This window comes from Etheostoma spectabile, chromosome 3 (genome assembly GCF_008692095.1).
Source record: "Etheostoma spectabile isolate EspeVRDwgs_2016 chromosome 3, UIUC_Espe_1.0, whole genome shotgun sequence".
NCBI lineage: Eukaryota > Metazoa > Chordata > Actinopteri > Perciformes > Percidae > Etheostoma > Etheostoma spectabile.
The window spans coordinates 5,661,776-5,677,078 of NC_045735.1; the positions used below are offsets into that span (position 1 = coordinate 5,661,776).

Sequence of the window (15,303 nt, forward strand, 5' to 3'; positions counted from 1 at the left end):
TTAAAATGATTGAAGGAAGTTGTAGAAGCTGATCTGAAACCTCTCAGCATCAGCTCAAAATCAAATGGATTTCTAAGGCTCTGTGTGTGTTGTGCTGTCAAAGAGAAGCCGACATTACAGACTAACCATCTGTCTTGAGGAGACACACACACACACACACACACACACACACACACACACACACACACACACACACCACACACAGTTGTGTTTAGTTGTGTGTGTGTGTGTGTGTGTGTATGTGCATTACTTGTCCTCATGACATGTTTACTCTAACTACTGTGCAAGACGTATAAAGCTGTTTTTTCTGAAATGTACGGTATATATCCATACATGCACTCTTTTTAATTTTAACAGTATGTATTTTTTGTTCTTTGTTGTTGGATATATTGGATTGTGGTTTACATGTCTGCCCTGGTTTTGTCTGTATGTCCACAGCACAGAAATGGATGTACGGTGGTCTGGACAGTAACGTGTTTCTGCAGTATTTGGCTTGGGTCACCTACCCTGTAGTCCTCATCACCTTCTCAGCTGGCTTCACCCAGATTCTCGCACCCCAGGCTGTTGGTACGACCAACACACACACATACACAACAGAACATATACACTGAACACAAACATAAAGAAAACATACAATACACTAACAACAAAGACATTTAAAAAGAAGCAATAGAATCGCATTAAAATATGTTGAATTGTGTATATTACAGTAGTGCTACACAATAAATTAATTTAATGATAATGCAATATGAACATTCACAAATATTTGTTGGTTCTAGATTCTAAAATGTGAGGATGTGCTGTTTTATTTCATTGTAAATCTAATATTTGAGGGTTTAACCTATTGGCCAGACAAATCAAGCAATTTAAAGATGCAACCTTGGCCTTTTGTGTGCATTTTCTATAATCTATATATTTTGTAGACTCAGCAGTTAATTGACAAATTAAATAAATAATGCTCTATAACCATTAGTTTCAGCTCTATATTACTGTAGATACACTCAAGAACAACACAAGCGCTTTCATATGTACAGCACGGTAAGTAAGTTAATTTCATACTTAAGTCAGGCGGCCAAGATTAAAGAATAGCAGACATGTCTAAAAATGACATAATGAACTAAGATTAGTACATTTACCAACAAAGTCATTTCGTAATATCCATCAATGTTTGAAATAAGAAAAATCATCAAGGTTGCATTTTGTCATATGTGGGTAGGGTGAGACTGTATATGGAGCTTTCTTTAACATAAGCCTCCTGAAGTATAATTTAAAACGATTGTATCTGCAACTATTTGAACCATAATCTAGCCCGCTCCCTCCGAGTCTTGGAAATAAATGCGCTCACCAATAGCAAGGGGTACTGGGCATGCAGAGCAGACATTGTAAAAACTGTACACCTTATTTAAAAATTCAGTTTTCTTTTTTATCTTGAAAATATGAGGTGAAATTAAACCCTGATAGCTTAACTGTTGCTTTTTGAGCTACCAGACTGATGCCACCCTGTGTTGTAATGCACTCCTACTGTAAAAACCTATGTCTACAGTAAATGGTACTTGCTACAGTGCAACACTACTGCGACACACTGTAAATCCCCTCAGCACCTCTTTAGGATCTGCCCCTAAAGGCTCTGCTTGTTCCCCAGGGGGCCTCCTCTGCTTCAGTATCAGATGAGGGAGGGAGTGAGAGAGAGAAGTCCTCTACAAGTTCTGCTCACAATTCAACGCTGTAGTATATACTTCAGGTTCTTTAGATTCAGTGCAGTACTCCATCAGGTGCCTGAAGTAATTTCTGCTGCAGGTATAGCAGAGGCTTTGCTGTCACTCCAAGTAACAGAGGCTAAAAAGATAGGTGTGCGCCTGAGAGTCAATCTATCACTGAGACACTTTTCCTTTTCCCTTTCACTCCTCACCTTACTGAATTAAAGTTTTAGACTGTGTTGTAGGTGAAACAATGTTTTACTTTCAGCTTACTATGAAAAAGAATAAAAAAACGGTTGTGCAAGTAATCTTAGATACTATCTGGCAACACTTTGTAATGCCAAATAAGGGAGCACACATGACAAGATAAATTGATAGTCTTAGTATCTTAGAATCATTAGTCTGTTTACACATGAGCGCTGAGGACCAAACATGACAACTCTTTGCCTATGCAGTGATGTTCTACATGCATAATTCAAAAGGATACACAGCGGAGCATTCGAAACATGTTATATATGAAATAATATAGAATTGTGGCATTTGAAGTTGCCATCTACCAAAGTGTTTGATTTTTTTTCCTCCTAAAGTGTCTATCAGCAGCATTTTAATAAAGAAAATGACGTTCTGGAGGGTTCTCTTAAAATTGAAAATGTATCTAACCAAACTGTATTACTTCTCCTGTCAGAGAGTCAAGCTTTAATCTAAAAAGGCAGCTATATGTTTATTACTTCAATTGGTCAATTTGCAGTGTTAAGGCATAGTTCTTTGAAATTATGATTAATGTTTTTTAACCAGATGAGGTTAATCTCAAAGGAATATTTTGACATATAGGCCAAAAATGTTTAGTACGTATTTGCTTTCTTGCTTAGCTTTAGATGAGGAGAAGATTAATATCGCTTTCCTTAATGTACGCTAAAAATTAAGCTAGAGCCAGCAGCTGGCTAACTTTACTTAGCATTAAAACTGAAAACCCTTTTTTGTGAAGGGTTAAGACAGGGTCTGGAATTGCTGCATTTTGTTTTTTCTGTTATTGTCATTTTCTCTTCTTAGATTATTTCTCTCTTTTTGTGTTTTTTTTGTTTCTCTCCTCCCTTGACTAGGCATTGTCCTTGCTTTTTGTACTGCTTTTTGTATTGCACCGAAGTGTGTCTTACTCACCTCCTTAGGATAGAAATTGCTTATTTCTGTTTGTTGTTTGTGTGTGGGACTCTGTGTACATGTTTTTTTCTCTGTATATGTTCGTTTGAGATGGAATACAAAATTGGTCACAAAATAGACCAGAAACGGGGGGATGTTTGTTTGACATGTCTATTTTTACCCGAGGGTTATGTGTAGTGGTCCTGTGCTGCACATAACCCCTTATAAAACTGAAACAAATGAGATTACTTCCATTTCATTTGTTTCAGTTTTATTAGGGGTTATGATGTCAGTGGGCTTTCAAAGTACTGGTAGACAGATTTTGTTACCTTTTGGACAAAGCTGTTTTTGCCTGTTTTTAGTCTTAGCAAAGTTAACAGCTGTTAACAGTAGCTTTATATTCAGTGTACAGATATAAGAGTGTTATCAATCTTCTTATCTAATTCTTGGCAAGTAATATGCATTTCTGCCAAACTGCCAAGCTGAACTACTGCTGTGTAATTTATAAGTAGTTGCTATGTTGGTGATGCCAGTATGTGTCCACTTACAGTAAAGGGCAATTTAGTTTCTCTTGATAAGTTGACAGTCAACACTAAGCGCCCACTGTGCTCCTCTGCAGGTTCAGGTATTCCAGAGATGAAGACCATCCTGCGAGGAGTTGTGCTGAAGGAATACCTCACCTTCAAAACCTTCGTGGCCAAAGTAATTGGTCTCACCTGTGCTTTGGGCAGCGGTATGCCCCTGGGCAAGGAGGTAACACATACACATCAGCTTTACCCACTCTATGGGCTCTTACTGTACTGTATGTGTTCATGTGTCTACACAGGCACAGCAAAAGCTGACAGCTGCTCAAATATACTTTTGTGTGTGTGTGTGTGTGTCTGTCTGTGCCTGTGCCTGCGCCTGCCACTGACACACATAAGCTGTCCATTACAGAACCATGTCATTATGGCTGACTTTGTGAAACAAAATCAATTTTCCACTATGGCAATGACAGCAAAAAGCAAAACTCAAATGCTGACCCATATAAACAACAGTTATGTTTTTTTCTACCACAGTTTCAGTGATTCTCAGTGTTAAAAAATGTGTCAGCTTACACAACATCCAGTCGCTAAATTCTAGCACAGAATACCAGCTGTCTGGACTTTAATTCAAATCATTCTGTCATCAAAAACCCATGCAGCTCGGAGTGAAGTGCAGTAACACTGGTTGAACAGGTTGGAAGTGTGGTGTATTTTAGATTTACAGTGCATACATACATACAAAACTAACATGCTACATGCATACATTATCTTCCCAGGGAAGCATAACCCTCCCCAGCTCATTTCCATTCCAGATTCACTTCCCTGAAGCATGAGTTCAAAGTGATCCATAAAAAACACACACTCGGGCCAATGTGCTTATGTTCAGGTCGAGAGCGACGATTGTGAAATTGGTAAAAGGGGAAAAAAAACGATGAAAGGAGTTTGCAGATGCAGATTTGACTCAGGACCTTTTCTAAACCCAATGGCAGGGAGAATAATGTCTTTGTAGAGGTTCAGGATACCCAACCTAGCTATGCGGATGTTTCAGTGTTTCAGCAAAAACATTTTCAGGTAAGTATGGTATACCCCAAAAGACTTCCAAGCCTGAAGACATACTCAGAGGAGCACACACACACACACACACACACGCATACGCACACGCACAAACACACACAACCAGCCTCAGGACCTTTTGGTTGCATACTAATGCAGCAGCATCGTCAGTTTGGATTCAGCGCAGGCCTCTCTCTTCGTTTGACGGGAGCATGATGTGATGATGCTCTCACTTTTAATCCTGTTAGTTCTACTTTGAACATCCCCAGAATTTTAATATTCACTGCAGACTTTGTTGTTGTTGGTGTGTTTTCAAAGAGTTGTTGTGTGCTCTTTCACCAAACAGGAGATAGCTTCTGAACTTGTAGCATGTTGTAACTTGTTTTTTTGTGTTTTGTCCTGTCAGGGTCCGTTCGTACACATCGCCAGTTTGTGCGCTGCTCTCCTCAGCAAGTTCATGTCTCTGTTTGGAGGAATTTATGAGGTAAGTCTTATTATTGTTTCATGACCTTACTGCCCTTTTTTCCACTCTCTCTGTCAACTGTGAATCACTGGCTAAACATTTATTATTCATTTTTCTTTTCACTACATTTCCATGTACACTGTTCAATGGCTAAACATTTATTATTTATTTTTCTTTTTATTACATTCCCATATACACTGTTCACTCCATACACCCTATAAGAAATTATTTTCAACATCGACTCCATTCAATCTCCTTCACTTCTACACACCAGATGTGTTATTTGAGTGTATGTGAGATGTTCCAAGTGGATAAAAATGTTGACACACTCATCTGAGTCACCTTCAGTTATCAGTGTGCACTCAAAGGAATAAGCTTAATGAGCAGCGGGTGCTTTGAAAACTCTTCTTTGCCTTGGGCTGAAATGAATACCTGCAGACACTATTCAGGGCTGAAAAAGGAACTGACTACTTTTGTTTTCCGAGTAATATTTTTAGTTAATATAATTAATATAAAAAAGAGGCTCAAATTCAAATCAGTCAGAGACATGATAGTAAAGCTCAGTGGTCTTTGAAGTAAACAAGCAAACATTATCATGCGGTATCTATTAAGGAAACGAAAAAGGATTTTAAGTAGGGTTAGTCCACAACGGAGGTTTCTTTGTTATAATACCATTATAAAAAGCACAATAAGTCATCATTTGTTAGACTGTTTTACTTTTTTGTTTGTTTTGCAACTCATCTTAAACATAAAAAACTATGTAATTGGTATGAATAGATCTAGCTGGCCACTAAAACTTTAATTTGCAATAACAGTTTTTTGGCCACTTAGGACAGCAGAAACAATTAGTGAACACAGCACTGACATATCACTTGTACGTGATATGATGAGCTTGAAAACTGTTATTTGCATACCCAGCTGTTGGATTATGTCCACCTGATGAATGGAAGTCCAATATTATCTCGTTTTTTTTAGCTCTGTGTTGTTATCTACCAACTAAGGGAAATATCTGGCTCTTTAGCTGCTAAATGCTACACTGCATTTACCAGCTGTTCTCTATCTAAGTCTGTTTGGTGCTGAGCAGGTAGTGTACACTGATCTCCTTTAGCTTTTTCACTTAAAACTATTGCCAGCTGTTTTAAGTACACATTTATTTGTAGTAGTCAATTTCTTTCATCCCATGTAAAGTCAACAACCAGTAATAACCCATTTTCTAAATGTTTAATCAGTATGTTATCTGTCAGCAAATTGGATCTTTTTCATCTTCTAAAACTATCTGTGGCGAGACAGTGATAAAACTTTCAGTAGGGGAAAGGAATCAAAGGCGTAAAAAGGAAAGCAATATAATTTTCGTCTTCATCGTCTCTTGCTTCTTCTCCTCCTTTCTTCTTCTTCTTCTCTAACTTCTCTGTCCGTTGGGATTGGAGTCTGAGAGCTGAAGGAGGCAAAGGAAATCTTGACTCTCATCTCTTTTCTGAAGATTGGGAGGGTTTGAAGAGAGTACATAGGGCAGTGAGACAGAGTTTACCCTACGCTGCATATACAATATGTCCTTAAAGGAAAGGAAGAAACCGCTATGTAGGCATCTGATTTGGCACAACTGATATTTTAATGTGAAGAGAGTAACAGAAACCGTCTCAAATATATTGTAAGCATTATCTACCTACAGTACATGACACAATTGACACCTTCAGATTCAACTCACATGTGGTTGATGAAGATCAAGGCATTATTGTGCCGCTACAACAGCCTCCATTCTACTGGTTTCAGGCTAACATCAGATTTTTGAACATCAAGGATTGGGTTCCATTCACCCATAAGTGCGTTAATAGTCCAACACTGTTGTTGGGTGATGAAGCCTGAGTCACACTCTGCATTCCCTGCAAAATATGCAGTTGTCCATGCCCTCTAGATTAACAAATACAAGCTATAGCTCAAAGTGATCATTTAAATGGAATGAAGGGCCCTATTCCAAACCATAAAACATAGCCCAAGTAAGTACGTAAAAGTAGGTTGACAGGGTGTCTTTAAATGTTTGGCCATAAAGTATATTAATTATTATTAGTGGGGTTACTCTTGGGACTGAGCACAATTTCAGATAAAATCTCATAGCTTTAAATACTGGAAACATTTTGATTATGTTTCATTCTGTGAATTAATAGGAAGCTGAGAAAAATATGGAGTTCATTCAACAGAAAATCGCTTTTTGTTCTCCAGACAAATTCCAAAACTTAGAAAAGGATCGCTCTTGATGTTGACCTTAAAAGAAATGTGTCTTGCAACCAGGCATGCATAGAACAAATACAGCCTTGAAGATAAGATACATGGAGCATACTAATTCACACACAACCTACGATAAAAATAAATAAAACATACTGTATGTCGAGGCTTACAACATAGATTTTCACAAAATACAATGCACAGAAAAGTGACCACATAACACTCAGTAAAGTCAGCAGTTTAAACATAACCATCCGGTGGCCCAAAACTCACCAAATTGTATATGTAAGACTCCGTATCAGCTGGTTAATCAGCAACAGTTATAGGCATTTTAGATTAAAACGTTTCTCACCCATTTGGACGCATCTTTTAATCAAAATGTTAATCCAGCTTGGTGAAGCTTGGTCTCTCCATGTAGGAGATAAAGACGCACGAGTTGAGCTTCTGACAATTGCTGTCTTGGAGAAAATGTGAGATACATCAGACATACAGGTAGATTGTTTTCATTGGAGAGATTGTGAAGAAACATGCAAGACTCTATGAACATCTATGTTGACTTTTACCTCATACTGTAAATGTTGTGACACCCAGTGGTATACGACCCTCTGTGAACACATTTGGTCTCCTCCATTTTAGCTCTTTTACTTTTTAATGTTTCCATCCATCTTTTTATCGTCTCTAGTTGTCTTAATCCACTTTATCTCCCGCTAACCCTCTGTTATTGTTTCCAGCTCTCCCCCCCCCACACACTCCCATCCTGAAGTGTTGTGCTGCATTTATTGCATATTAATGCTGAGAGAGAGTGTGTGTGTGCCTGTGTGTGAAGTGTCCCTCTGCAGCAATATCTCGTCCTCTCCAGAGTTTGAAGTACAGTATGCTAATGTAGCCGTGGGCTGTAAAAACCCCACTTTCTGTTTCAGCTTGCTTTGTTGTACTTAAAAAAAAAAGAAAAGAAAGAGGGATAAGTACTGCAGCACACATGTGGAGAACACCATTGTTCACAAAAAGCAGACACTGGATCAGATATAATTGGAAAACATGTTTTATCAGATCTATAAATGCCGATTTATCGTGTCAATGCTAAAACATTGGAGACTTTGGGAATTATTTGAATAAAATATAATAAAACCAGATTGATATTTTGTTCAATCCTACAATGATAAACACTGAGTTAGTATTGGCAGTAAAAAGTCTTATTCATCGTTTCTTAGCTTAACTTTCTGTTTTACTCCTATGCTTCCTGAAGGAGCCTGGTCTTGTAGGGATTAAGGTAATTAAATCACACAATTCCCAGCATGCCCCACAGTCCACATCCTATCTCCCCCACTGTTGTAGTCTTGTCAAATTGTTTAATTCTGCAAAAAAAACTAGGGCTAAATATTCATTCTAGTATCCAGTTTTCATGTTTAGAGTAAAATTGTGTCATCATCATACTGCAAGTGCATACCTCCTCATAAGCAGGTGCCATTTATCAAGTTGAAAAGAGCAATTTATGAGTTTGTGCAGTTAAGAGAGTTTGCTGAATCTGACTCGGATTGTAAGGCGAAATGTTGAGCTGTACATGTGTTTGTAATGACTGAATTGTGCGTCTCAGAATATACTTATCATTGTTCTCTCTCATGAAAATGTTAAACAGAAGGGATTTAAACATGGAAGAGTTGGAAATATCCCAGCCTACTGGCATTTAAAAAAAAACATATACATTCAAGATTAACTTGTTTTGTAGTGTAAAATGTATTTGTGATAGGTGTCTTCTTGACCACACATCATTTTTCTGGGACCATCTTTCTGTGTGAGAGAGGTGTGTGTTTGTGTGTTTTTTCCTTCGACTGAACACTCAGTGGCTTAGCCTGGTTTTACAAACTTACAGAGTGGAGCTCTTGATAAGCTTACTGTACACCAGCTTTCACACACCACACACACACACACACACACACACACACACACACACACACACACGCACAGTGTTTCCCCTACCGTTGTTTTGGTAATGATCACTGCCCCCGCCCCCACAATTTGCTTCTCGTACCTCACCTTAAAAGTTTAATTCATTTTAATGAATGTTACGGGCTGGCTACAGTGCAAGTTTGATGTATTCGGAGTGGACTTTTCAACACTTTGCTTCCACTATAATCAATGAAACTGGCTTTACCCTCTGTTACCCTCACTCACAGTTTTCTATTTATGTTTTTTACGCAAGGCGTGTAGGGCCTTTTTACACAGAAATGGATCATGAAGTGTCATTATTTTATTATTATAATATTTATTATTATTATTTCTTCTTTCCCTCACCTGCATCATCTGCTAAAAGCTCACAGGAAATATAATTTTCACAGCGCTGTGCCAGCTCCAAAAAGCTGAAGAAACGACGACAATCCCAAAGCAAACGCTCTGCCTTTCCCCTGTGACTCACACAATCCTACGATGTGTGTGCGCAGCTGGTGTATAAAACTTATATTATGATATGATACATGTTCAGTGTAGCCAAAGTCGCACAACCTTTCAACTGTTGCTAAATAGTTGTGTGATGTGTAAATCAATACTGTTTTTATTTACTTTCAAAAAATGTGTGCACTAAACCACACAGCTAAGTGTTTGGACACCCTCATAAATAGTTGGTCACCACCGCCCCTGGGAATAAATCCTAGGGGAAACACTGCACTAACCTCTCTTTATCACTGCCATGCTGCTTGAAGGAAGCCAGTCTAATAGGAATGAAGGTAAGGCATGTAAAAAAAAAACTGAATTTCCCAGGTTGCACTGTGATCCTCTGCCCTGCATTCATGCAGCTCAGTCATTTCCCTTCTTATTTTCCTATCTGTCTTACTGTGGTAAAACTGCAACTCTTCATCTGATGGAACCTCATCATTAGTCTCTTTTACAGAGGAATGTGAATGGTCTTGGTACGGCTTGTGCAGTTTGACATGCTATTTAAATGCTTTTTGGAGCATTGAACTACTTGAGTTCTTTATTTTTTGGAAGTTTAACAACTTTTTTGCTTCAACAGCCTTTTGAACATGATGAAATAGCTCTGTTCTGAACTGCCACTTGGTGTCAAAGTCAGTTTTGTCAGTGGGATGTAGTTATTGTATGTTCAACGTGTTATATCGTTCAGATTCTATCTTTTGATTTTTACTTTAAGCTAGTTACACTGACTGAAGTGTGTGTGTGTGTGTGTGTGTGTGTGTGTGTGTGTGTGTGTGTGTGTGTGTGTGTGTGTGTGTGTGTGTGTGTGTGTGTGTGTGTGTGTGTGTGTGTGTGTGTGTGTGTGTGTGTGTGTGTGTGTGTGTGTGTGTGTGTGTGTGTGTGTGTGTGTGTGTGTGTTAGAATGAGTCGAGAAACATTGAGATGCTGGCAGCGGCCTGTGCTGTGGGAGTTGGCTGCTGTTTTGCTGCCCCCATAGGAGGTGAGTCTTCAGAGAAAAATATACAGTAGCGTAAGTCTGGCACACAATACACTGGAGGATTTACAATCCATGCATCAATCAAGTGCACATTATATAATAACACAGAATGAGCTTTACGTCACGCAGTAGGAATATTTAAGCGAAGGCAATATTTCTGTCTGTACTTCTAATATCATCCAATGTCACCTATACTGACCTGGAGAAAAGCAGCTGAAAGGAGTCTGTCAGTACACATCTGGTGTTGTCATGCAATTTCGGAATCATAAATAAATATTAAGCTCCAACTGAACATGTCTGAAAGATGATGTTGGTGAACACAGTTGTGTGGCTTTTCATTACACAAGAACAAAACTTCATGACAAGGATTATGCATGTCCAGAAATGTCACTTTTACTTATCTAAAGTCCTGCATATTCATATTTAAAATGGCATATAAATGTACCTTGTACCTTGTAACACTATTATTACTACATGACACAAGTCTTTTTGTACTGTATTATTAATCATGCATGACCCAGGCATTTTGTGAGTACTTTATTGTGAAGGGTACGTAATGGTCAAACTTTTACTGATCAATTTAAATGGTGTGCAATGTTTGTGGTTATGTTCCAGGTGTGTTGTTCAGTATTGAAGTAACATCAACGTTCTTTGCTGTGAGGAACTATTGGAGAGGTTTCTTTGCTGCTACCTTCAGTGCCTTCATCTTCAGAGTATTGGCTGTGTGGAACAGAGACGAAGGTAAAGCACACTTATGCTCAAAATACTGTATTATGATGGAAGTATATGGGAATGATTCAAAATACCTTTAAAATCACAATGTTAAAAGTTCAGAAGATTCTGTCAAATTACAATTACTTGGGTTGTTACATGGATGAAACTCACATCTTCATGATAAAAAATAAAGAGATGATGAAGGCAAAACTCATTTGGCCGTCGGCCTTCATTTTGGCTGACCTGGGTCGGAGGGCGGGCAGTCAGAATCAATGACCTATCTGATTGGTGGAGTTGTTGCCACCTGCTGTGCTGAGACGTATTGCGTCTCGCGCACACAAAGAACATACTCTCAAGTCGGCACCGTTCTGGTGTGTTCCAAGGCACTTTTTTGACCAACTCGGGGAGGCAGTCAGGCCGACTTTTCTACCAAAAGTCAGCTGTTGCGATGGTGTGTCACAGCCTTTAGTTGCATGATATATCCGACTGTCTACTATGAAAATGGCCCATTGATCAGCAAAGGACGAAGGCACCTGGGCTGTGGTTATACATGAAACCAGTGAACTGAGGATAGCTGAGGGTGGAAGCTTGCAGCAAAGATGGAGATTAGTTTTGACTTCAGCTGAAGATCAACCAGTTTCAGTTTTCACAAGCAGATGTTCATACTCAAAGCCAATAAATATGTCTTATCTCAGGTTTTTAGTGACTTGATTTCCAGTGCCTTGTTAGCCCAGATTTTTGACAACATTTTCTCCAGCCCTCTGTTAACAACTCTGTTGTGGTCTGGCTATGTTAGGTTAGGACCTACACAATGCAGTGCACCTTTTGTTTACTTTGTCTGCTGTAACATTTGATCAGTACATTGCATCTGATTGCAAGAGCCCAAACATTGTCTTGGACCTTGTCTTATTATTTGGATGATTTTTTTTGGCAATGGTCTGTTCTTCTTTCTGACTCTTGCTGTACTTTTTCTTTCTCCAGAGACCATCACAGCCCTTTTTAAAACCAGTTTCCGGCTAGACTTTCCATTTGACCTCCAGGAGCTTCCTGCTTTCGCTGTCATTGGGTGAGTCTTGACTGCTGATTGGTCAATTTCTGATTCCACAAATGCATACTTTATGGGCACGGGAAAATATTTCAAAACCAAAAAAGAAGAGTGAGATTTAAATCAAAAACTATCAAAGATTTTTAACCAATAATTTAAAATGTGTAAGAGCGTCATAAATACTTGCTTATGGGCGCCTGGATAGCTCACCTGGTAGAGCGTGGGCCCCATGTTCAGAGGCTCAGTCCTTGCTGCAGCGGCTGCAAGTCCAAATCTAACCTGCGGCCCTTTGCTGCATGTCATTCCCCCTCTCTCTCCCCCTTCATGCCTAAACTGTCCTATCGAAAAAAGGCCAAAAATGCCAAAAACAAATCTTTAAAAAAAAACTTGCTTATTACGAAGTGGTAAAAAAAATTGTTACCACACACTGGTTTGCCATAAAAGTCAACGGAAACTTCAAATAAATTCAAACTGGTTTGGTTCTGACAGGTACTCCAATTTTTATAGTGACTGCAGCAGAGCTTCAGATATTATTCAAGAGCTGCACTCATTTGTAGCTTGTGAAGGTATTACTTCAGCGTAGCCTGCGTGAGTCACCTAACATACATAATTCAGCTCGCAACCGTTGCCAGAGCATTGAGGGATGTCTTATTTCATCTTGCCTTAGCCTGGGGGCTCGTCCATGTCTGTGAATGAGACCAGGGCCTCCTGGAAAGAAGCTGGTGGAGAGAAGGGATGGGCTGCTCTCTCTCCATCTCTCACTCTCTCTCAGATGAAATTATATGCCTGTGTGTAACTGCGCAGACTGCGCAAGAGAAGAAAATTCCTCCCTTCTTTTCTTGTCTTTTGTTCTTCTTTTGCCTACTTTTTTTGTCCAAGTGTTAACAACCACTCCTGAATCAGTGACTTGTATACCAGTCCCTCCAGGATTTTGCCGCCTGTTTTTGAGATTGTTGCAGCCCAAAACTCTGATTTTGCGGCAGCTTTTGTAAGTAATTGCAATAAACATTGCAATATTTTATCTACATTGTTAATTAATTTCCTACTCTTGCCTGGCTCGGACAGTTTGATAAAGTAGTTATTGGATTTAAAGTTGTCATTGCACCTACAAGAACTGCATCTACAGTGTGTGTTTGCAAATTCATGCAGTTGTATGTGTCAATACATATAGCTATAAAAAAAATCTTAACCTCTGAGGACCATCCACTGACAGTATTATAGCAACTAATTAATTGCGAGGCTTAAAAAGCATTGACCTTAAAGTTGCTCTGTGGACAAAGCTATGTATACATTCTGTTTCTCCTCACCAAAACACATTGCATGTGTCCTTGAGGTGTGACCTCAAAGACACATACCTTCCTCTAAACATTTGTACATTTAGAAGCCTGAAGTGTTTTACTAACACTAACAACCTTCTTTTTCTTCATCTTTTGCCGCCGCTCTGTCAGTCAGTTGAATGTGAAACCATCAGCAGCAATGTGTATCACCTTTTTACTGTTTGTGTGCACATTTGTCCTGCACATGCTCATAGAGTACTATATGAGATACAGTACAAAAAACTTCACGTTGTACCTTTTATGCACTGGCAATATTCTATTTTTATTATTCTATTTTTTTAAGTGTCAGCTGATCCCATGAAAATACCAAAACCAACAATGTGTTAGTCTGTCTGTATATATATATATATATATACATGTGTGTGTGTGTGACTATTTTCTGGGTTTTTATAGATGAACAATTAATTGATAAACCAATAAAACTGAATCAGTCAGTACTAAAAACGATCATCAGTTACAGCCCGAATATTTATTTTGATCTGGTTTATTGCACCACACCCTGCAGTTCTCAATGTCTGCACCAGTCTGGCTGAGAAACCTTTATATCTGGAGTATGGTCAGATTGCTTAACCTCAAATAGTTCAGTACCCAAACCCTGATTCTAATCTTTGCGGTAACCCAAACAGGGTTTGGTACATTTGGTCCTTTTAAGGCTACAACTACAAAGAACACAGAAAATGCACATATACAGTGTTTTTCTTAGCTGCAACATGAGGGTAAAGACTCCCTCATCATCCTGTTCATTATTTATTCAGAGGTATTTGATGGAATTAATAATGCAGCAAGATAAATTCATAAGCATTAGGTTGTCTGCATAGCTGTCTGAGTCTATTCTTTCTCCCCTACCTTTCTGTTCTTTCTCTCCCTCTTACAGTCCTAGGAGCACTCCCACTGAGCTTTTAAATGCATGCTTATGTAAACCTCTTCTTCTTTGACTCACCCACACATTCCCATTTGACTGTATGCTCGCCATCGCATCTGCTGTAAAAAAAGATTCAATTGCATTACATTTGCACCTGGCATCGATCTCAGGTGGAGACTCATTACGTTTACATACAAAATAGTTTTTTTTCAGCCCAAATGCACTGGGGAAATCTTACTGTATGGAAGTGGTTTGAGAGAGAAAAATGTTGATCACTGATTATTTGGTTTGTTAAAGCTTGGACTCATTCATTTCATCCAGTTTCATGTTAATCACCTAGAATGCATTTTTATTACAAGAAAAATGCCTCCAAATCTCTCGTGTGTGTGTGTGTGTGTGTGTGTGTGTGTGTGTGTGTGTGTGTGTGTGTGTGGGGGGTGTGTGTGGGGGTGTGTGTGTGTGGTGTGGGTTGTTGTGTGTGTGTGTGTGTTCTCTCTCTGTAGTATTGCCAATGGATTTGGGGGTGCTTTGTTTGTCTACCTGAACCGACTGATTGTCCAGTTCATGAGAAAACAGAAGGCCATCAACAGATTCCTCATGAAAAAGTAAGTCTAACCACTTGTGGAAAGTAACTACATTTACACAAGTACATTTACTCAAATGCTGTAGTTACTGTTTTTACGACACACAAAGGTCTTAGTTTTTTGTCCTTTTGTAGTATTAAATAAACACTGTCAAATTAATAAAATGTGTTGTGTGTTGGGCTGCAGGACTATGGCCAAAATTATATCCACCATTATTTTGATCAATATTGAGATCATGATTATTTGTTGATTTTAACCAAAACA

The 15,303-nt window shown here is 38.8% G+C and overlaps 1 protein-coding gene across 7 annotated transcripts in view; it reads left to right on the forward strand.

Annotated features, from left to right (window-relative positions):
* Positions 1 to 15,303, forward strand: part of LOC116672846 (chloride channel protein 2) — a 162,668-nt gene that overhangs the window by 88,066 nt on the left and 59,299 nt on the right. For all 7 annotated transcript variants that reach the window (XM_032504801.1, XM_032504810.1, XM_032504827.1 and 4 more), the window contains 7 exons: positions 439 to 567; positions 3,454 to 3,587; positions 4,818 to 4,895; positions 10,422 to 10,500; positions 11,113 to 11,238; positions 12,193 to 12,277; positions 14,959 to 15,060. In XM_032504801.1, coding sequence (XP_032360692.1) covers positions 439 to 567; positions 3,454 to 3,587; positions 4,818 to 4,895; positions 10,422 to 10,500; positions 11,113 to 11,238; positions 12,193 to 12,277; positions 14,959 to 15,060 — 733 coding nt within the window. The remainder of the gene's footprint in view (positions 1 to 438; positions 568 to 3,453; positions 3,588 to 4,817; positions 4,896 to 10,421; positions 10,501 to 11,112; positions 11,239 to 12,192; positions 12,278 to 14,958; positions 15,061 to 15,303) is intronic.